This window comes from Belonocnema kinseyi, chromosome 9 (genome assembly GCF_010883055.1).
Source record: "Belonocnema kinseyi isolate 2016_QV_RU_SX_M_011 chromosome 9, B_treatae_v1, whole genome shotgun sequence".
Classification (NCBI taxonomy): Eukaryota; Metazoa; Arthropoda; class Insecta; order Hymenoptera; family Cynipidae; genus Belonocnema; species Belonocnema kinseyi.
Window position 1 is genome coordinate 9,125,810 of NC_046665.1, and position 24,060 is coordinate 9,149,869.

The window sequence follows — 24,060 nt, forward strand, 5'->3', positions numbered from 1 at the left end:
TTGCTCGAAACCTTGACAAATGTAATTCCATGTAGAAACATGCGTTTAAATAAAATATTTTACCAAAAAAGTTACCCACGCTTTAACTTGACAGACTGTATTATACAGTGCGTTTAGAAAAGTGATTGGCCTATAATTCTTCGGGTCAGCACAGTTGCACAGTGTGTTTAGAAAAGTGATTGGCCTATAATTCTTCGGGTCAGCTCAGTTGCCCATTTCCGGCAGGAGTACTGTGCGCCCTTCCACCAACCACTCCGTAATTGGCTCTTTGATTTTAAATATGAGGTGAAAATACAGGCCAAATACTAATGGGTTGAAGACAACTTATTCCTCCAGAAGGTCTTGATACCATCTGTCCCCGGAGCGGAATAGTTCTTCATACCTCTTAATAATTTTTTCACCTCCTCGGTAGTGATGGGTAGGCATTTTTCCTCAGTTGTTATGAGGGCATCACTCCTTGAAGCTATTTATGTTCTCTGAGTCTTCGTCGAGTCTATGCTGTACCTCGTAGACTTCTCTCAAAAATTCTGCGACCTCCTCTGGTTTAGGCGAGTGGTCTTTAGCGACTGGAGGATCTTGGAAGAGTCGAGATGGGTCAGAGAGCCCAGTCTATCTTTGTTGTTAGTTGATGCATTCGTCTTTTGGTCTTATTATGAGCCGTTTGTCGCTCTTCATCTATCGGATGCCTATTCGCGGCTGGTCTTAGGATGGCTTCTGTTTCTCTGTTGCCGACTTGTTCTGGATGTGCAGAGTAGGTGCTCTACTTACATAGCCCCTTTTTTGGAGTAGTTGGGCATGGTTTCGCACACGTTGATGCGAAAAGTGCGATAGCTCTGGGTGTTTATCGCACCACAGAGCATGTATTCGTGCCGTATAACACCGTTCAGAGGCCACACTCGAATCTAGCACTCTAGCAAGTCGTGATTTAGTCGCTCCATTCACCTAAAGGTCCCGAGATTCCGTCGATCTATCGCATTGACTCTATCTTCATTGGCTCCCTCAGCTCTAGAGTGGTCGGCATTGTTAGCCGACCCGTTGTTGGGAACCTTGCATGTTCTATTGTTTTGAACCGCACTTACTACAACATTGTTTTGTGTTGTCATTGTTGTTCCCACGAGAATGTAGGCAAAAGAGTTCGTCCATCCTAGTAGAGGAATCAAAAATCAGGGTGAGTTATTCAGTGGCGATTTATGGAACTAATCAACGTTAATTAAAACTAATTAACTGCCATTAGCTGGACGGTATGTTAAAGACCTATTATTTAATTAGGTGAGGGTTTTGCCGTAAAATAAGAACAACTATGTCGGATTTAAACTTTTCGTTTATTTTATGCTTCGCGTAGGCTGCTCGAGCAAGACTGAGCGCAGAGTCGACTCGGTCACATTAAAGATATCACGCGGTGCGCCAGAGGGCAGCACTGTCCAGCGGGAAGTAGAGTCAAGTGAGACATAAAAAGACGCGTCAAGTCTAAACTCCAACACATCTTAAGGCTCACTTTTCTGGGGGCATAATAGGCTCATAGAATGGTGGTTTCTAATACAAATAATTAATTAATAACGATCATGCTTCTCTACTATATTAAAAAACATTATTTGTCAGAGAAGAATATAAACTGTTGACTATATGAAAAATACTTAATTTATGAAGATCTTCATTTTTTCAAATCTTATGTACAAACAGTTGTGTTTTAATGAAATTCAGAATATCTTTCTAAACTATTATTGTGTAAACACAATATTTTTCCAAATAAGTCAGGAAAACCGTGAAAATAGACAAGGTTTCATAAAGTCACTCTTTCTGAGAAATTAAAATGCATAGAAATAAATTTGAAACTAAATGTGAAATATGAAAACCCATATTTGTATTACGAACCATCCTAATGCATAATTAACTGTTGTATTTAATCTATTCAAAGGTAGAATTAATTTGTTTAGAAGATATACGCAAGGAAGCATTATCAATGTAATCTGGCTTGAACATTCTTTCACCCATGCTAATAAGTTAGAGTAAAATAGCAGACGCATGAACTGCCTGAGAATAAGAGAGAAGGAAAGAACGAATACGACACTACGAATGACAGCAAAGCGAGCACTCATACAAACGCCATGCAACCCGTGTACCTTTTCACAGCTGCATCGAAAGAATCACTCGCGGTGGGAGTGCTATTGCTTCTCTTCCATCCATCTGCACTTGACGCGTAATTCAGCTAGGCAACGACGTCTGTAAAAATTATATGCAGTCATTAGCCGGGAACAATGTTTTCAAACGGTACCATAAACCTGACCCCTAATTTTTAATTAGATACCAATGAACATCGCCCTTACAACGGAACCAACAGAGCCACGCTTCTATCAAATTAGGGCCAACAGACGTTAAACACTTTCTGATATTTAGTCAACGGAAGACAGAACACGAATTTAAGTGACGCAAAGACTTACATACGCAAAACTGCTTCAATTCGAAAACTACCAAAGATCGTTTCCTGTCGTGAAGGATGTTTTGATTCTGCAAACCAGCTTAGTACACCCAGAATAGAAACGTCGAATCGGGCCAAGTGCAGTTCTTTATGAAGTGCGACGGTCCAGGGAAAGGTGTGAACCCAAGAAGTTTCATTCTAAAAAAAAGAACTACTGAATCCTTGATCGCTCCTTCCTTCTCTCTACCGAATGAAGTGTGGTGGTATTAATAAGTTAGAGTGAGTAAAATATGTAAGAATTTATGTTCTTTTTTAATTCCTTTGAAATTTTACCACCTACTTTCTCTTTCGTTTTCTTTTAATTTGAATAAAAGAGCATCTTGAATTAATAAATTCCAAATAATTAAACAAATTAAACGAATGATAATTTTGCGACTTTAATTTCTGGTATATTATTGTAATAATTAGAATTCTTTCACAGGTTCTTATTATTGAAAATGATTATCTCGTACGTTACACTTGTACTATTCTTGCAGGTCGGAATGGAAATAGAAGTTAGACCTGGATTGGTCTCTAAGGATAGTGAAGGGAAACTAACTTGTCGTCCAATATTTTCTCGGATAGTTTCCTTGTTTGCTGAACAAAATGAACTGCAGTTTGCAGTACCTGGTGGACTTATAGGTACGTTTAGAATAAAACTGAGTTATGCTTATTATCCGATTTTTATTTACCGATACTGTGTACCAACTCTGTGTTCTGAGCATTTATTGGGCCTTGTGCTCGATGACTCCGTTATTGTATTTATTAGATTTTTAATATAATAACTTCAATTAGTAGACACTATTTGAGGTTCAAGAGTTTGTGAAAAGTAAATTTTTTGAAATATTACCATCTTGTTGATGGCAATTACTGCCCAATGAGCGGCATGGACTAGAGTGTAACAAAATCTGTCTTCCGCCCAATTGATCAATTGTTCGTACAGGCAATTGCTATGTGTGTTATTGTAGCGTTTGTTTTCAGGTATTCAAACTTCACAATCGCTGTAATCACCCGTGTTATGCACGTATATCGCAAATTATATTGGTACAGTGTAATTAAAGACGTGGCATTCTAACAGAATAACCTTTTTATTGTTTAAAATGTGCAGGATTCTTTATCTCCAGTAGAGGCTTCAAATTAAAAAAAATGTAGTAAATGAAGATTGGATAAATAAATATTGTTAGAAATAGAACTTAGAAAATATGAAATTGATTCCAAATGAGGATTCAGTATCATAGAAATTATGATAACAGGTAGTTAGGACAAGTCAATAGTCCTCAACTTGAGTGTCGGTCAAATGAAACTTAGATTAAATGGAATTTTGATGATATGAATGCGCCTCCCATTGCGTTGCTGTAAGACCTACTGCACTATACCCTAAAATTCAACTTTCTTCCACAAGGTTAGTCTTACCCATTATATCAAACACTAATTTTCAGGAGATGTTATGAAAGTCTTCTGGTTCGAGAAAATAATGCTCCAGGTATTCTCTTCTGACGGTCGCTAGTGCCTGACATTTACAATGTATTTGATGAGTTGTCTTCTCACGATAATCACACATTTGAAAATAAGGGTTGTCTTTAATTCTCATGCTGGTTAAGTGTTTTGTGTCTAGAGTAAATATCCGGACTATGACATTAAGCTGAAACCTTTTCATTTTCAAAAGTTGATTAGTCCTCTTAGTACATGTACTAGATATAAAAATTCTTAGAATGCGCCATTTTTTTGGTTCTCTTCGAATATGGCGCATGCTCCTCCAAGAGCCAGTTACCAAGGGCTACTTTCGCTGATGTGTACAAGATACCGCAGTAGGGTTCCGGGCCAATCAGGTTGAGGGTATTGCATGAGATCTTTACCCTCCGGATACCATATACACGTGTCCTCTGTCGGATAAGCGGTGCCGAATTCCCGTAGTGTGACTTTGAGTAAATCGCGTTCTCTTTCTAAGAGCTCAAATTTCACGTGTACGAGGGTACCTTACACTACAGGTAGGACCTGTAAGTGCCCAATGGTTTCATGTTCGGGGACCCGGAATGAATTATTTAGCCGTCAAACCCTCTGTTGTCGACTTTGTAGTCGTCTTCGCTTGATGGTTGGTGGCAAGGGAACATAATTTTCTCAGTGGGAAAGTTGCTCGACCATCGCTCGACACTGAGAAGCCCAACGCTTGTGCTAACTTGGCCTATTCTTAGATTTTTCTGCCTATAGGCAAACGGAAATCCTACTTTAGCCATCAATCTCCGTGGGTTTCATTTTTAGGAAAAACCTTATTATCGTCGCTCGGATTAACAACAGGGAAGAGATTATTTCATTTTTCCCTGTGTTAGTTTGTAGAAAACTCGAGTGTCCCCGGTATAATCGAGGACCCGGAAGAGGTAATTTATTTTCGCGGGTTTACTTTTGAAAAAACCCGCTTCTCCGCTATATGATCAAAGACCCAGCACAGATTATTTATTTTTCGCGAGTTTTTTTAGGCCGGTTATCCTCGATATGATCGAGGACCCGGAAGAAGTCATTAGTATTTGTGAGTTCGTTTTTGAAACCTCGTGTATCCTTAGTATAATAGAGGACGCGGAAGAAAGTCATTTAATTTTCTTAAGTTTAGTTTGTAGACAAAAACTCAGGTCAACAAAGATTAATAAATTATCTCAAGCGAAACCATGACCGCTGACCTCCTGAAACGGCTTCTTTATTGGGGCGGTGAAAGTAAAATAGTTCACGCCTGGCGGACTTTGTTTTTACCGTATTAAGTATAAATATTTCCCCTGAAACTTGGCGTGCAAAAAAAAAAACAAACAGGAAAGATACTAGTGGGTTCTAGGCTTGATAACTGAACAATTTTGAAACGATGTATTGAAAGCACACATTTATTAAATATGATGATTATGAGTTTCAATGATTAAATAATATTGGAAAATCCCTCAAAAGATATTGGTGACTTGGCCATTCTTTTTGATAATTAGATTATTAATTGCGATGAACCCGAAGGATCGTGACAAAATCATCCTTCTAGGCGCACGACGGGTTGTGCTTAGCCAATCCATTGGCCATAGGTCCATTTAAACGTTCGTCTTCCAACGACAAGCATATTTTTAAGTTTATAAAAGCTTTTTATTCCCGCGGAATCGCGGACTAGAAATAATTTTAGTGACCTTAAGAATTTTATGACCTACAAGTTTAAGAAAAAAAGGAAAAGTCTGCATTATTTTTGAGGTTAAAATTCATCGAGTTGCCTTATGTGAGCTTGCCAAATTTGTTGGCGTCTCACATGACGTCACCCTGAGAGTCGAATAAGTCGATGAACCCAAGTAAGGGAATGCCATCGTGCGAAGTAAGTGGTGGGAAGCTTGCAGTGGAGCCATTCCTAAACATATACAAGTTGTGGCACATCTCTAGACCGCCCTACAATAATAACGGCTTCTTTTTATGGCTAATCTAACCCCTATTCAGGATGCTGCTATGGTTAGTCAGGAAGATTAATGAAGTTACATTTTCGCCACATTATCACCACATACCCCGAATAATTTAATTTTTATTAAGTTCACTTTTTCAAAAACCCGGTTATCAAAATAAAATTACAGCTAAAGCGATCAACGCCATCTCAGAACTATTATTCTCCATCGAGTTTAGGACGTCCACCTTCAAAGTTCGAACAAAGACGGTTGAAAATCACCACGAGGGCAACAGGGACACAAGAAAGGGATTTCAAAATTCACATAATTTCCGTGTGTAATGATTCAAATACTGGATTGGTAGATTTATTTTTTAACACTTAATAAAAAAGTTACACTTGAGATATTCTAAATCGTGACACAGTTATTCGTGGCTTCTGGCGTTGTGTCATCAGCCTGTTTTAGTATATTTCGAAGCTATTGTTTTGTGGAGTGTAACAGAAAATAATTTCAGAAAAATTTAATTGTGTAACAACAAGTTTCCTTAAAGCAAGCTTTATTAGCTATTTTCATGTAGAAAAGATTTTAAGTTTGTCGACTAACAAGGTTAAATTTACGAGGTCGATGTAATGACGGTTTTTGATCTATTAGTCTTGTTATTTTTCTTTACTTTAATTGATTTCGAGCTTGCGCCCGGTAACGCCATGCCGCATCAATAATAAATCATTAGAAGGAACGTGTATCACCGGAAGAAGAATAAGATTTTTTGTTATAAAAAAATATAGTTTGAGAAAAGACCGGATAGGCATGAAGCATTTGATTCAAATAATTAAAAAAAAAACATTGGGCAGCATTTCGTATTGCTAGGGTACCTGACATTTTTTGTATTCGTCGCTTAAAAAATTAGCTTCTGACCTTTCTTCACAGTATTATAATGCTTGATGATATGTAACATTTCTTTAAATGTGCATTTATTATAATAATGCTCCCTAATTATCATTTTATTTTTTGTATGAGAGTGTAGTACTTAAGCGGTGCCTCCAGAGGTGTTTTTAAAATCAGTTTTGTATTCTCTTAAACTATCTTTATAATAGCGCTCGGTGTGTTCTATGTATACGCACCCACACTCACAATGAATCATATAAACGACATAAATTCTCTAAATATGTTTTTATAAAATCTAGCAAGTTCTTTGGCAGAAGGTAAGACTATAATTTTTTTTGTTGGGAACCTGACATCGTTTAATGCTAAATGGGAAAATTTAGAATTTTTATTGTTTAAGTGGTCTAATATTTTGTTAATGTATTAGTTATTAAAATTTGTTAGATAATCCTTTAATCTGAGTGTGTTTAACAATACAATTTTTTTTAATTTTTAACGTTATATCGGATAATGATACCGCCTTGTCTATCAAACTATTTATTATCGAGATTTTATCTTTGATACCGTTAATGCATATTATATATGCCTGATTATCATTGTGCGAATATGAAATTCTCAGGTTAATTTAGGGTCAAATATTACTCGTAATTTCTCTGCTGATTTTGAAAATTCTGCTTCGCTGCCGTAGAAGTTAAGATTTCTAAGGTCAGGAAGCTTCCTTCCTTTGGTAAAATGCATGAGTACCGTCTTGCCCGGGTTAGCGGACAAATAACGAGCCCTGACCCTTTGCTTTACTGTGTGGAGCGTTGACTGCATGAGTTCCACTAAGCCGCCCTTATGCTTACATGTTAACAGGACCGCCAGGTCATCTACATAGTCTTGAGTGTGAAATCCCCATTCGTTTAAAACGCGAAACAGGTCATCAGTTACAAGCGACCACCGGGTGGATGAGAGAACATCCTGTGGCTATCCCCTTGAAACTTTGGCCTTCACTCCATTACCATGTAGCCAAGTATGCACCGTTTTGCTTTTCAACATGCACTGCATCCAGCTGTTTACCGTGTCACTAACCCTGGGTGTTTCCGCAAGACCGTATATGAATTCAATTGAGGTGTTTCTAAATGCCCTCTCTATGCCTAAAAACGCTTCAATTGCTATTCGCCTTTCCGTATTGTATTATTAATGTGTGTGGTAAACGTATAGAGAAATTCTGCAGCACATCTGCCTTTTTGAGAGGCTAATTGATTTATATGGAGAGGTTTTTCCGTCAGGATTTCCTTTTTCAAGTAAAGGTCTATTAATTTTTCTATTGTTTTAAACATGAATGAGATCAAGCTGATAGGTCTAAAGGATTTTTCGTCATTGTAGGTATTCTTTTCCAAATTTGGAATGAAGATTGCCATAAACTTCCTTCATGCTACCAGGGAGTATCCCAATGCTAGGCATGCCCGAAAGATACTACACCATCAACCCACCAATGCCTGAAATCCTTCTTAAATTAATGCAGGGAATATTTTATTATCTGCTGCAGCATTAGAGTGACATTTCGACTGGCTACGTTCCAATCTTTCGTTCTGGCTTTGAAACATTGTCCTCTTGAGGGGTATCTGAAAAGGTGGTCTTGCTGAAACCTGTGGATAGTTTCCCTAGATGATCTTGCTCTTATCTTCATAAAGAGCTTGATATCACTCTACGTAAAAAACGCACTTGATCTCTTACGTACTAAGGCGTTTTATGAGCATATTTCGGGTGCATATTGACCCAACATTTGCATAACCTTTTCATATATCCTCTTCGCGCTGGAGAGCTTCCTTGCCAAAAGGTAAGGATGTCCCTCGTGAGTGGGTCCAACCATTTAAAATGATCTTCTTGCGTTTGTTCGGGGCCATTGCTTGGCCGTACTCTTGGTTCAGTCCTAGTGTCATTCCCAACTGAACCATGGCTTCCATCCGAAAGAGCCATACTGTGGATGGTACTGCGCGATACTGGTAATGTACCCGCATAAAGCATCGCATTGGGAAGATAGCCGACTGCAAGAACCGGAGCCCTCTTGATCCGAAATACCGCTATGAGGCGCCACCGGCAACTGTCGGCTTTCATTTTTTAAGCATTAAACGACCACAGGTTTTACTCACCTTTTTTTAGAATGTCGAAAGTAAATTCTATTTGTTCAATAGACATGATTCTACTCGGTATAGTAAAAGTGAATCAGCAGGTAAGTGGTAATCTATTATAGGCACATACCTGTGGTTGATATTCTAACTACCCAAAGTGAAATTATGTGCATTAGGATCATATTTGATTAGCAATGGCGATTCTTTCACGCAGCAGTAGTCTTCAAAATTTCGCCATTCTTCAAATAGTTGTTTCTAAGATTCAAATCATAGATACGTTGAGCAAATCACCGTAGAAAGGGACCTTGGACCTACCGCTAATAAACATCTGCTTATGATAGAGGCTATTCCTTTAGCATGGTGAATGTTTATTTGGATAAAATTCAGTTGGATAGCTTGAATACTCGCCTTGACATTGAGTAACTCTCATCCCCCCAGTGTACATGAATGGTTTTTGGATTGATATCCTTGTAAGTGATGATGTTCATCGATTTTCATCTCTAATTCTGCTTTAATTGCCCTTGCCTCGTCCTCATTGAGTTTGCTTATCGGGAACCCCTGGGCGACTATGGTCAATTTCAGGTGACTGTGAAAAGCCTGGCTATAAGAGAATGCATGACCTCATTTGTTACTCAAGCAGGTTGTCCGGAGTTTTCGAAAGGCCGTTAGAACACTTTCGTACCCCTAGGTGCCAAAGTTCCGCGGGCACGATCATGCTACAACCATGGCATAGGGGGGAGCTGCATTAAGTGAGACACTCACTGAATATCTCTTTGTAGGTCACCACACCAACGATGGACTATTTCTAAGACGCTATAAGGGCCATTGGTCATTTCCGTCCCGATCCCGGACCGCTTGCCGGTGTGGAAGGGAACTGGACTAATGGATCCGGCAAGCCTGTGTTAGCTGGCCTCTTTCGCCCTTTTACGATCTACAATCACACATGTCAGGAGAGCCCGTTTATGGAGATCCTTTCATACATATCGATACACGTGCAGGCCGAGGTGCGTTTGACCCCCTTGTCCCACACGCTTATGCCTCCCTACCAACTACCATGTGATAAAACGCGTAAGGGAGGTTATGCATCCAAAATAATACATTTTTATACAAATTTTTGGATTTTAAAACGATAAATAAGTTTGTTAGAACCAAATATATGAAATTTAAAAAAAAGGTTCAAAGTCTCATATTTACGCAATTCTGTCGAGTTTTTCAAAAATATATGCTCGCAATCGATTCTTTCAAGGTGTTCGACATTATTTAGTCATTAGTTTAAGTCAAGTTGAGGAAGAATAAAATAATGACGGGTGTAACTGGGAACCCGTTTTTAAATCCCGCTAGTTCCTTTCGCTCGTTCCTTTTTTTCCGGTCTTTGAATTTTATTCAAAACTAACACCTATCCAAACCTTATATCTAAGACTGCTTAATCTTATACCCTTGTCATTTTTGATTCGCCTCGCCTTGAACGCGTCTACCTATTTTCTCGCAATGTCAACCTCTGCTTCCGCGGCTAAAACCTAATACTTATCTACTATTTACAATATTTACAATTTTCTTACACCTAATTACTCTATTACTATCTTTTTTTCTTTATTCGTCTTCCTCCTTCCGTCTCTCCTTCTCCATCTTACCTAACACCCCCTTCACTCATGCTACTGCCCTTTTGTCCCCCCTTTCATGCAACAATACCTTCATGGTTATCCCACTCCTTTCCACCACCTCACACTCCGTCAACCCGTGCTTAATATTTGCATCCCCCTTCTCGCACAATTCACACATCCTCTTCTTTCTAGAAAGCCAGAATCTATTATAATTATCCATGCATCCGCATCTCATCTTCGATATAAGTTTCTGACTTCCTTTCTCTTCTTTCTCACACAAATATTGAGCTCTCTCTTGGAATAATCCACGCATACATCCTGTTAAACCTTGACTGTCTTATTCTGTTCTCTCCTGCTGCCTTCTCTCTTTCCATGCCGTTCTTTTTAAATTATCTCATATACCTTCATCGTACATAGTTCTCACTTTATCCTTCTGTAATCAACTTGTTCTAAAATAACTTTTTCGTTCAACCTCCATCTTCCGATCTCTACGTCTTTTTTCTTTCTTCCACCAACACTCCCTAACCAGCTTACTTCACCCTCTTCCAAAAATTGCTTCTCAAATGTACACGTTCGACTCCCCGTTGTAATCCCAAAATTCTTTCTTCGTATCTCCTTCCTGAAAATATAGTTCGGCGTATTCCTTGCAAAACGCAGTGTAAACTTTATATACCTCTACTGTATCCTATTTACCTGCTCACTTACCTTTCACCTCCACACATCCACTTTATAAAATAAGACACTTGTCCCTAGCTAATCGAGCAATCTTACTCTCCTTCCAAAATCGTCTGTGAACATCGTTTTTCTCAGACCCCACGACTGCCTCATTACTACATTTGCCCTTCTAATTCTCTCTTATATGACCATCCACTCCCCCATTTCTCCAAAACAGGAAGCACTGGTATACAAACTCTTTCACCTCCTGTACCACCTTTCCCTTCCACTCCCATTCCTTACCCCTACCACATCCTTTCCTGAAAACCATAGCCTTGGACCTCTTGTGTGCCAAAAAACCCGTATATCTGAGCCCTGAAGTGAATCTTTCAAAAATTCTCACCACTCCTGACTCCCTATTATCTCACTTATCCTGACCCTGCGGTTCCCAAATTACCTAATTATCTTTCACACCTCCCCTTTTGTCTTAACGCTTTTCAACTCTTCTTAGAGATCTTTCTCCGTTTCCTGCTCTTTCTTCTTACATATCAACCTAAAATCCTTCTTTATTTCCACGTACTCCTCCCTTATTGCAGTTCCTTCTTTTCACTTTTTGTACTTCCTTTTAATCTTTCTTTTCATGTTTTTAATTGCCTATCACTTTCTTTTTCAGATCCTCCCATAACTGTTCCACCGACTCCCTCTCAAAGCTTACCTCTCCTAACTGCTCCTGATACTTCTATATCGCCTCCCTCGAACATGCCTTCCACCCTTGCATATTAATTATCATTGTCTATCGTTGATACCCCCATCTTACTCACATACGTTTATTCTCCCTCTTCGTCCCCTATTATCATACCATTCGCCACTGCCCAGCTTCTATCCTACATCCAGTCTCTTAAAATCTCTCCCTCCTTATTTATTATCTTATCCTTCAATTTCCTTTCGAAGCTCTCTCCTTCCCTATAAAAGCCCCCCCCCCCCCCTATTATTGCATTGAAGATCCCAGCACCATCATACCCTTCTCTCTCTCTCTCTCCTATTAATTCTTCCATCCTTTCTTTAATCCTTTCCTCCCTATCCTTATTGTTTACAATTCACAAACTTACACGTTACTTCTCCTATCTTTACTACCCTCATTGGCATTTCGTTCCCCTCTCGCTCCCAATTAACTTTTTCCTCTAATCTATCCATGACGCCTGTTATAAATCCCCCACTAGCCGTACCTTTCCTCTTTACTCTGGCCCTCTTCTGGAATTCCTACCTATATCCTCCAGAAATCTTCATCTTTCTTCTTTGTCTCTGCTACGTTCCAGTACCGCACCTTTACCAATCCTTCTACCTGCTTTGACCCCACGCCTCTACATCCTACGAAACAAGTTCCCCTGCACTTCCTTCAACACCTCTTTCTCCCCGTGCCATACACACATTTTCTCATCTACCCTCTCCTAAATAACTCTTCTTGCTATCTCCCCTGTCACCTACTTCTATTTTCGACCTGCCTCTACCTTCGTTACCGGCAACACCTCCCTCTCTCATCCTCTACTTTCTCACTCAGTTCTTTTACCCTCTTTCCATTTTTCATCACTTACTCTCAGATCCTCCCTCATATTTTCCATCTGCTCTATCGCCCCCTTACGTCTTCCCTCAACCCCCTGATCACGCGTATCAACAGTCCGAGAGCCTCCTCTTCAAGAGATCATGCCCCTGACTTGTGCTAGACGCTGTCTTCCTGGCCTTCTCGCCTGCTTCGTTTCGCTTTTTCCCTCTCCCCGATGCGCCACTCGACACCGGACCACGCACAGTTAGACGTCGTGGCGTGTGGAAAATTTCCTCCCCGTCGAATTCACTAGCAGCACTGACAGTACTCCCGTTGACCACCTCCCGCTCTTCCGTCGGTAACTGGGGCCTCTCTATGCAAAAAGTACCGTCTACAACCTACAGACGTCTCTCAAGACTGTTTCCGCTTACCGCCCCAATTTTTCCTTTTATTTGTTTTATTCTACCCCTCACAGCCCCTTCAGACACCCTTTTCTCTCCCTTAACATCCCACAATACTACGAGAACCATCGTTGGCCCCCTTGCAGGCCCAAACCTCTGACAGCGAACACCCCCGATCCCTTGCTAACCTAACCTCACTTTCCTATGTAACCAAATTCCACCCCTTAACTACTCTGAAAATTAATTTTTAACTACCTAATTTACCACTTAAAACCCTTCTCACCTCCTAGGCTTCCACCCTCACACTCCACTCACATGTTCCACACAAACTCCATACAATTTTCTAACCTCCTGTAAACGCATACGTTTTCGCTACCACCACCAATATGAATATCACTTTCCATCCCAGAATGCACTCCCTTTCCTACTTTTGCGTTCCAATTAACTCATATTATTAGAATCTTCTTTCCCTTCTTTCTTATCCTATACCCTATTTCCCTTCTTCCCTTTCCGTTGCTAATATTTATAAATTATCACTATCCTTTTCCCTTTCAGGTTTTCAGCAAAAAAATTTATTTTCAAGTTACGTTCTTAGATCCTTCTCCTTTATTTTCGCTTAACTAATTTCTTTTTACTCCAATTATCATTTCACTACCTTTTCACTATAAAATACACTTTTCTCTAATCCATGTACATATATGCCATCTTGGTGGTGCGATATCAATAGGCATTACCTCAAAACGAGCATGATTGAAGCAAAAGTATAAAATCGTATAAAAATTGATGAGAGTAACGTTATGAAGAACCCAATGACTAACGAAATCATTAGAGGAAATCATAAGGCACACATGGAGGGTTTAAATCAGTGGTCGGCCAACTACTGACTATTCAAAGAAAAAAATTTCAAAATTAGCTTTTTGTAACCTCGAAAATCAAAATCCGTGAATTTTTGCGATCGAAAAGAATATAAAAAAAAATATTAAAATACTAAAAATCAATGCAATACAACAATTTTAGTTTGAAAATTAGTTTTCATTATATTCCAGCAAATCATTGACTTTTAACTTCCTACGTACAAGTTAAGATATATGTATTTTCAAAAAAGTCACAGATTTCGAATTCCAGACTTTTAAAATGCTAATATAAGAATTTAACCTGAAAAGTGCACAAAAAGTTTGCCGACCACTGATCTAAATCATCCACTTAAAGCTGGATCTGACCTTGTCCAAACAAATAGCCTCATTGACTCTTCTCCTTTGTTATAAATAATGATTTTTACTAAGCCGTCGTCACCTTTGCTCATTACAAACAAAAACAGTTGCTAGGCTTTTTTTATCAAAAAAATTGTCGATCAGATAATTTCTGGTTATCTCAACCCACTCTAATGGCTAATTTACTCTGCTGCTACGAAAATGTAATATTTGTAAGTTAGACCCAAAAATTCATTTTCTCTATTTAACTATTTATTATTTTTTGCAGGCGTAGGAACAAAAATTGAACCCACTCTTTGTCGTGCAGATCGCTTAGTTGGTCAAATTTTAGGAGCTGTGGGAGCATTGCCCAAGATTTTTATAGAATTGGAAATATCCTACTATCTTTTGAAACGATTGTTAGGTGTGAGAACCGAAGGAGACAAAAAAGGAGCCAAGGTAAGACTATCCGAAAGAAAATTCTACTCAAAGTTTCTCGTTACAGTTATCAATTCGGCTTTTAAGCATTTCATTTTAAAAACGGGCATCGAGTGCCTATCAAAAGGCCTCTATAGGTGAAAATGCGGAATCGTCTGTCGTTAGGATTAAGTATTAACCAAACTCATTCAATTTCATTTTTTAATAATATTATTTTCGAGTATTTCATCCAATATTTGTAATTGTTTAGAGTTTAAAGGCATAAAAATTCTTCACTATGCAGTTCAAACTATAATTTTACATATTTTAATTATTATTGTTAAATTAATATCGAACGTCAGAGGTATATTCTTTATAAATTTTTGGGGTCATGTCTTAAATATTGTTATTATTACAGTCCTAAATATTACACTGCCCTACATGAATTTTGCAAATAAGATGGAACCTAGTGTTTCCGAATGGATCTTTCGTGCTGAACACGAATCTGGATTCAAAAACTTCCCATCACTTTATGTTTTTGAGAAAATAGGGATTGCAACTCCTAAAAACGGCGCTTTTAGCCATTTTTGAAAAAGTTTAGAGCTGAAACAAAAGGTGCTACAAACTTCGCTAATATCAGAAATTAAAAGCTGAAAAGCCCTTTCAAATGAGCCATATGCCAAATAAATCGCATGTGCCCTTAGACCGCAGGTGTTTTTGGCAAGGGGTGATGGAAGAAAATGAAAACAGAAAGGATTTTAATATACTAACTTTAGGTTTTAAAAATTCAAAATAGCGGATTCAATATGGTGGACCGGTTTTTTTCTTAAAAATTTAGTCGTATTCGCTTGAAACTTGTTACACGGAAGTTTTAACGATCGCTGATTACGAATATGCCGTTACATTAAAAAAAATCCAAATGGCGGATCCAATATGGCAGACGATTTCTTGAAATTTAAACGGATTTGCTTGAATATTGGCAGTTGATATAGTACAAGGTTAATTGAAAAATTGATAAAGAAGTAAATTAGGTACCCTAACTTAAAACAGATTTTTTTCGATCATACAGCTGCAGAATTGTTAACACTCTGTTTCTCAGAGTGCACCGCGTGAAGACGATCTAAGTTACACTGCTTTTTTTATTTTTATACTTTTTTTACAGTTTTATATGTTTATGTATATTTTATTTTTCAAATATTTTTGGTACTTTATTAATAAAAAGTTGGTAATACAGGAAAATTAATTTAAAAAAAGGAAAGGAAATGAAATGAAAATGAATCAATTAATAAGTCATTGAACTTGAAGGAAACTGCGCTTTTTAGATTTTCTTTTTTAAGTTTTTAACTTAAGATCGCGTTTTATAGACTAGCAGTAATCTGCTAGCGCGTTTGTATTCCAATGTCCCTGATACTGTCTTTCCATTTCTTGAATATCTTGAATATCCAACGAAAATTCCCTCTTTCAGTTTTCCATCACGTAAGTGTACAAATTTTTTGCAAAAATATTTGAAACATTTTCCGTCTTTGTTTAGAGCCTTTACAAACTGCTTCATGAACCCTAATTTAATATGAAGTGGGGGCAGAAATACTTTTGCTGAAACTGTCAAAGTCTCATGAATTACGTTTTTTGAACTAGGTTCCAAATTTTCTCTCGGTTTGCAATTCATCTTTATCCAATGTTCATTTCTTGCCCTGCCATTCCACTCGCATAAGAAACAAGGGTACTTAGTGAAACCGGATTGCTCACCCAGAAGTAGTCCTATAACTTTTAGATCACCACAAATCGACTATTGATGTTTATCATATTGTATTGACTGAAGCAAAATGTTTAAATTTTCATGCGCCTCCTTCAGGGGCTGCGGAACAGTTTCGCTCCATGTATGGAGTTCTGATGACCGTTGCGGGTGGGGGGGGGGGTAAAATTGTCGAAGTTTTACGAACAAATGTTTATTCTAAGGAAAAGGAGTCCTTTATTTATCATATTGCGAAAACTGCACTTCGTTTTGTATTTCGAAAAATGAAATTGTTAATTAATATACATACTCAGGGTGGCCAAATGTCAGGGAAGTCAGGGAAATGTCAGGGAAAAAAATGTGTGAGGGAAGTCAGGGAAATGTTAGGAAAATGAGGTAGCTGTCAGGAAAAAAGAGAAATTGATATATTTTAATAATATTTTGGAAGCACTTCCTAATATCATTATAAATGTTTTTTCAATTTTTAAAAATTTACATTCTTTAAAAATAGAACAAATTTAAGAATTCAAATTTCCCGCGTGGCGCAACTTTGAAACTGCCCGAGATGCAAGAATCGAGTTGTGGAACTAACTTCATGGAGTTTAGCAACAGAGAACAAGAATATTCTGACAGATTCTCGAAAATCTCTAACTCCATGCAATCTTGCCGGTCTTGTTGGAGCCGGTGTTGAACGTGTTAAACGTCCAACATTGTGTCCAAAATTTATCAAGTTTTGAGTCAAATGAGATAAGAAGAAATATTCTTTTGAATTTCATATTTAAAAAAAAAATTGTTTTAGATATTTGTTTCCTATTTCGATTGTAGTGAAGAAAATGTACTATTTAGTTGAAAATTGTCCGTTTTAGTTAAAATCAAGTGAGATTGATTTGCCTTCAATGCCATTAAAAGTTTGAGAATTCAATGAAAATAAAAAAATGCATGCAATAAATTTATACACAATATTATTTTTTATCGCCAATTGAAATGTCTAAAACATAAAAAAATTTAATTCGGTTCTATTAAACAATTTGTTAGTTTTAATAATATTTTACAATTTAATAATATTCACAATTAAAATTTTAAACGCGTTTATCTCGGAACTACGTTTTTTCTATCGGCCCTCGGGGTTCACAAAATTCTACTTAACCCATTTGATTGAAATTAATATATGTTATTTTAAACAACAGTCATTCTCGCAGGCAGTAGAATTTGAATTTTTCAATAAAAATTTCCATTTAAGTTTGCCGATTTTTGTCAAAAAAAGCACAATTTTTTTAAATTTCGGTTGGAAGTCCACCATTTTGTTATTTCTCAATAAACATTTTTAAATCTACTACCTGCCAGAATGAAAAACCTACTGAACAATCTCCAATTTGATTTTTTTTCTAACCATTACAAGTGCCGGAAACACGCGGGCTAGAGCCACCTACTTTTTGATGGACCTCCCTTTTGACAGCACTTTGGCAATTAACTAAATTAAATAAAACAATTTTTTATACTTTATAATGTCATTAATAACATGTAGAAGTTTAAAAATGATTCGATGTTATTTGCTTATAAAAAAATACCTAAAAAAACCTTAAAAAGAGGCCCGGAGCATAAGACTAAAAGGGCATGTGATACTTAAAAAATTGTGGATTTTACCAGTTTTAGGTTCCCCGGCTTTTTTTCTAGAATAATAAATATTTTGTCTTAAAAATTTGGGAAATGACAGCAAACATGCGAACGGACGTCCCCACACACTTTTTTGTGGGTTATTTCAAAAAAGGTTTATTTTAGCAAAATGTAATTAATTTGCATAGCGCTTAGGAATTAGTATCGATTTTTCAGTGTTAGATCCCGCCGGCTTTTTTCCTAAGATAAGAAATATTTTGTCTTCAAAATCTGGGAAATGATAGCGAACATGTTAACGGACGTCCCCGCACACTTTTTTGTGTTTCTTTCCAACATTTTTTTTTATTTTTCTAACAACATGTGTATATTTCGAGGTTATGTGTCTTACAATTCTCTCGAGCGTTACTTCCAAACTACACAATATTTTTGGCCGAAAACTTTGGACTTACAAATAAACATAGTAGCTAATCTCCCGGAACTAACCTTGTTTGCAGGCAATTAAAAAAGTTTATTTCATAAATAATTTCCAAATTATCGAAAAGGCAGAGATGAAAAACGACGTAACCTCCAAATAATGCATATGCATAAAAAATTTTATTTAGCACAATAAATTTTTTTCTTATTATCCCTAAAAAAAGAGTCCGGGGACGTCCGTTATGATATTTTATAGCATGTCCGAATTCAGTTTTTAAAAATTTTAATTTTTGTGGAAAAAAAGCCGGTGAAACTGTACAAAATAATTTATAATTTACAAATTCCACATTATAAATGTAGCATTAATAACTGGAGCTTCATACATTTGTTGCTGTTAATTATGTATTCTACTTTTCAGAGATGTCGTTTAGACAAACGTATTTCTAGGAGGCTTGGCTGCATGAAACGATTTGTAAGAATATTATAGCGACGCATGAAACGGACCGAATCAGTGCAATATGCCTGATGTGCAAAAACAAGGTCATAAATTTGAGCAACATGGGGAGGAGGGTACTAATAAGCCATGTAACAGGAAAAGAGCATAAGAAGAAGATCTCTGATAGAAATTCATCTTGCGGCGTCGATCTGTTCACATCTGTCAAGTCAGGACCCTCAGTTTCAAATGAACCCGATCCCGTTACTGCAACCGAAATATCGATCACAACCAACCATGTTTGTGGAGATGCAGCTGAAGTATCATCTGCTCCTCGTGCTCCTTCCATGGAGCTCCATGGCTTGCAACAATACCTGACTCGAAATGATGTATCTAAAGCAGAGATATGGTGGTATTTGTTTTCAGTGCAGCATCACATAAATTTGAGGAGTGCCGGAATTGCTAATAAAATGTTTCCCAAAATGTTCTCTGACACTATCATTGCTTCACGCATGGAATTGGCTAAAACTAAAATTTCGTACAATATTGTATATGGTTTGGCACCATATTTCCATAAATTGGTAGTGAAAGACGTTAATGACACTGATAGTTTTGTTGTTTCTTTCGATGAGAGTCTAAATAAGTTTTCACAACAGCAACAAATGGACATTTGTTTGAGATATTGGAACAAATTAAATGACCAAGTTACCAATAGATACTTCACCTCTGCATTCTTAGGGCACACCGCTGCGAATGATTTGCTGAAAGCTTTCCTTAAATAGGTTAAGCCTTTAATTTTACGAAAGAAACTTCAGGTCTCCATGGATGGACCAAATCTTACTTTGAAAATGATCAAGGATTTTGAAACATACTTAAAAAACACAGGAGATCCAGATAATTCTATGTTTATGTTCATGGTAACTTGTGGTTTGCATGTAGGAAACAATGCATTCAAAACAGGGTTTACTGGTAAGACTACAGAATGGCATGCTATATGTTTTCTGAGAGCTTTGTATAACCTATTTCAGGATGTCCCTGCACGTCAACGTGATCTTATTAGATACTCAGAATATAATCTATTGCCTCTTAAATTCTGTTCTGTTCGTTAGTTAAACAATTCCCCTGTTGCTAAAACAGCAAAAGAGTTGTTCCCAAACTTAAGCAAGTTTAAAACAGGCATTAAAACTGATAATAGTCATGCAGGGGTAAAGAGTTATAGTTATGGTGTTGTAAAAGAAGCTTTAGAAGATAAACTAATGCCCTGTAAATTGGCGTTTTTTATCTTTGTCGCTGAAGAAATTGAACCATTTCTGACCAGATTTCAAAGCTACGCCCCTATGGCTCCATTCTTGTATACGGAACTGAACTCCATATTAGTGACTTTTTTAAGCATGATTGTAAAGAAAGAAATAATGACCAAAGAGACCTCTGTGTTCAAAATAGATTTAAAGGATGGTAAGAATCTTATTCTTGCTAAGGAATTCCCTTTGAGCTTTTCAGTCAAAGCTGAGCTACATAAAGTGAAAGTGACTGATAAGGAAATTCTTTAATTGAAGACAGACTGCGTGAAAATTGTGAAACAAATTTGTCTTAAATTAATTAAAAAATCCCCTTTCAAGTACAAATTCTGCAAAGGCATAACATTCAACGTTCAAATGTACTCTGGGACTTTTTGAAGAAAGTTTTTATGCTATGCTTATGGCGTAAGTATGTTAAAATCCTTTCTGTTTTCATTTTCTTCCTCCATCCCTAGACGAAAACACACCCCCCGTTCTAAGGGCGGATGCGATTAATTTATCATAGGGCTCACTTGAAAAGGCTTGTTTCAGCCCTAATTTCTGATATTAGCGAAGTTCATAGCACGTCATCGTTCAGCGTTCAGCTCTACAATTTTTAGAAAATGGCTAAAAACGCGGTTTTTAGGGGTTGCAATCCCTATTTTCTCAAAAACGTGACGTGATGGGAAGTTTTTGAACCTAGATTCGTATTCAGCATGAAAAGTACACTCGGAAATAATATTTTTTTATTCTAGCAAATAGTAAGGTCAATAATATTAGCGAAACAATTAAAAGAAATATAAAATTCAAATTGTTGCTTTCAAAATTAATCTCAAAATTAAATTTTATTCATTTTAAGCGACATATTTTTACAATTTCCTTTTTCAGAAATATTAGCTACAGTTACTCTTATTTTTGATAAAAATTTGTTATTAAATTTTTTTAGTTATATCTACACTTGCCGAAAATATATAAAGAAAATAGAGAATACCCGAAGTCCAACGAGGATTTCCATTATTTTTTCAACAATTTTCTATCTGCTATAGTTGCGTCCTGAAAAAAATGGTAAGAATGTTAAGACGACAATGTTAATCATACGACCTATGAACATTTTATTCGTCTTTATAAGTTATTGCAAGATTTTAATTGGCTGGCTATATAGTTTGTGTGCATAGACAGTCAAATCTTTTATTCCAGCTTTCACACACTTCTACATATATAATTGAACATATAAACATATACGTTTGTAAATGACTTTTAACTTTGCAGTCATTAATAGCGTACAGTTGATACCCGCGCCTGTGGACGGAGTTCGAATTGATGAATTAGACTGCTCGAAAGTAGGAAACACTACCAAAAGACTAAATATGAAAAAATAAAATATGTAATTACATTTTTGTTTCAAACAAGCTTTTATTAAAATGTACCATAAAGAAGAAAAATAACTTCCACAGAAAAGTGGGCTTCAAAAAATCAGATTAAACGGGATTAAACTGAATCTTCATTCTTAGAAAAGCAGTGGTACGCATGTTTCGCAAGTCAAGATCAATAGTGTGACAACTCAAGAAAGTCTATTTCTGAGTTAGCTCCACTACAGGATGTAGAATTCCAAGCCCTACAATTCACGAAAAGAGTGATTATCCTAAGGGCAAGAGCGGCCGCGAAGGAGCTCTGGTGGTCTAGCGTGGTTATAGCCCCGATTTTGGCCATATTATATGCCACATCGGTCTCCTCGTGGGCCTTTCACATTGAGCATACCTCATCATCATAATAGATTTTGGCTTGACTTTGTGATTTTAACTCAGGCTATCAGAAAAATGAAAGTTTGAGAGAAATGTAGGTTCTGGAGGAAAATTATGCTACCTAGAAATATGAAAAACTTTGCGTTCAGTTTTTTCGAAATGACTTTCTTGGAGTTGTCACACTATTGATCTTCACGTCCGGTTTATCAAATGTGAAAACGATTTTAACATCAAGTTGGCTATAAAGGTTTTATAAAAGTATTGTTATTCTCTGACGAATGGAATAACCACAATATTTTCAAACCCAAAAACTTTAGCCATTAGTTGTATGAACTAAGTTGTTATTATTATTTCTATTTTCCAAAAATTAAATTTTTTTTCTAAATTTTTGTTTACGAAGTGTCGAGGGTAATCATTTAAGGCCATGTGATGAGTATAACAGCTGATTGACGGATACATTTAGGTTTTACAGCAGAAGTTTGACTTTTAGCTTTCTCTGACGGTAATCGTGCAATCTGCTTTACCTACAAACCCCTAGAAGTTCGAAGTTGTCTACTCGCTGCGCTAGTGCTGCTTTGACACAGCTGATACCAGACTGATACGTATGTCAGACCAAACATGTTTATTTGCATTTCAAGTCCAAACATTAGTTTTTGAATTATTTGTGCATAATGTTCGTGAGCGATTTTTGTTGTTTTGCCCCACTTTGGTCAATATAAACCTCATAACTAGCCTATTCGCAACATTGCAAATTGCTTGCAGGGTTTGACGACAGCACGGTCGGTATCTCTCCAAAATAGTTATAAAAAAAAACTTTTGTCACTATTCTAATTATTTAGGACCAGAAACAGATTCTTGCATGCCTTCTATTTATCGTGACAAACTTTTAACGCCATATCTCATTCCGTGTGTATGTAAGTTGGGAAAGAAAACTTCCACTGGTTCAAAAAAAAATTTTTCTCAAAATTTCCACCGGAACAAAGCAGAGACATGGACTTTATTACCTCCTCTTTCATTTCCCAAACTGTCAAAGCGATACCTCATTTCGTTTAGACGTAAGTTGGGAAAGAAAAATTAAAGACCAGGTTTGGTCACGTGACCCTCTCGTCACATGGCCTTAATATAAGTAATAAAAGCTGGCAAAAATGGCCGGTTTGCAATATCTAGTTATTTTTGCGAAAAGTGCATGCAGACCTGCATGCAGACAATTTGAGCTCAAAACAGTAAATAGTTTTTAAGAAAAGATATTTGTTATTAAGAAAGGTACTTTTGTTTTTGTTGGGCTAACTTTTTTGTAGCGGGTTGTAAAGCCATAAAAGTGGACAAATCCTAATCCTAAAGAGGTATAGTGTCACGTACTCTTAGCCGCTAATTGATTTTTGAGTATTAAAAATGGCTTTTTTTAATAACAATTATTACAGTCGTAATTTTCAAGATACGCAGCTGAAATCGGTAAATACTATTAACTTTATATTGATACTGATTGTGGTAAAATTGTCAGAAACATCAGTTTAAAAAACACTGTTTATATTAGCGGTTTTTTTAGATAAAGATCGGTCGCAGTGTATGAAGGTGCAGTAGCGGAAGCTGATTCCGCCTGGTAGACGCGAGCGCTCAAATTAAATTCGCGCGCTCAAAGTGTAACAATTGGAAATATCTCATGAAAGAATGGACATATTGAGATATTTTTTTTATTTCGGACAACTTTTTGCACTGATTACAAATTTTGCATTAAAAGAATAGGGAAAGCACGTCTAATGCTTGAAAGGTAAGTACAGTTTTTTATATTTTCTCTAATTGTACAATTACTAAAATAATTCTTGGATGTGATGTAAGCAGTATTTTGTTATCTTAAAGTTTATTCAATAATGTTACAAACATTATTTTAGCAATTGTACAATTAGTGAAAATATAAGAAGCGCACTTAACTTTCAAGCATTAGACGCGCTTTTTCTGTACTTTTAATGCAAAATTTTTAATCAGCGCAAAAAGTTAGCTGAAAGAAAAAAAAACATTTCGGTATGTACATTCTTTCATGAGATATTTCCAATTGGTACATTTTGAACGCGCAAATTTAATTTCAGTGCCAACGTCTATCGTCCCTCTACGCGTCTACCAGGCTGAAGCTGGTTCCCCCACTTGACCTTCATACACTGCGATCGATCTTGGTCGTAAATAAACCGGTATTTTTAACAGTATTTT

At 36.9% G+C, this 24,060-nt stretch overlaps 1 protein-coding gene across 1 annotated transcript in view; it reads left to right on the forward strand.

Moving 5' to 3' along the window:
- The window catches only part of LOC117180409 (eukaryotic translation initiation factor 2 subunit 3, Y-linked), a 229,838-nt gene that overhangs the window by 185,679 nt on the left and 20,099 nt on the right, over positions 1–24,060 (forward strand). Inside the window, exons 6-7 of the mRNA XM_033372910.1 lie at positions 2,953–3,097; positions 14,519–14,688. Coding sequence (XP_033228801.1) covers positions 2,953–3,097; positions 14,519–14,688 — 315 coding nt within the window. The remainder of the gene's footprint in view (positions 1–2,952; positions 3,098–14,518; positions 14,689–24,060) is intronic.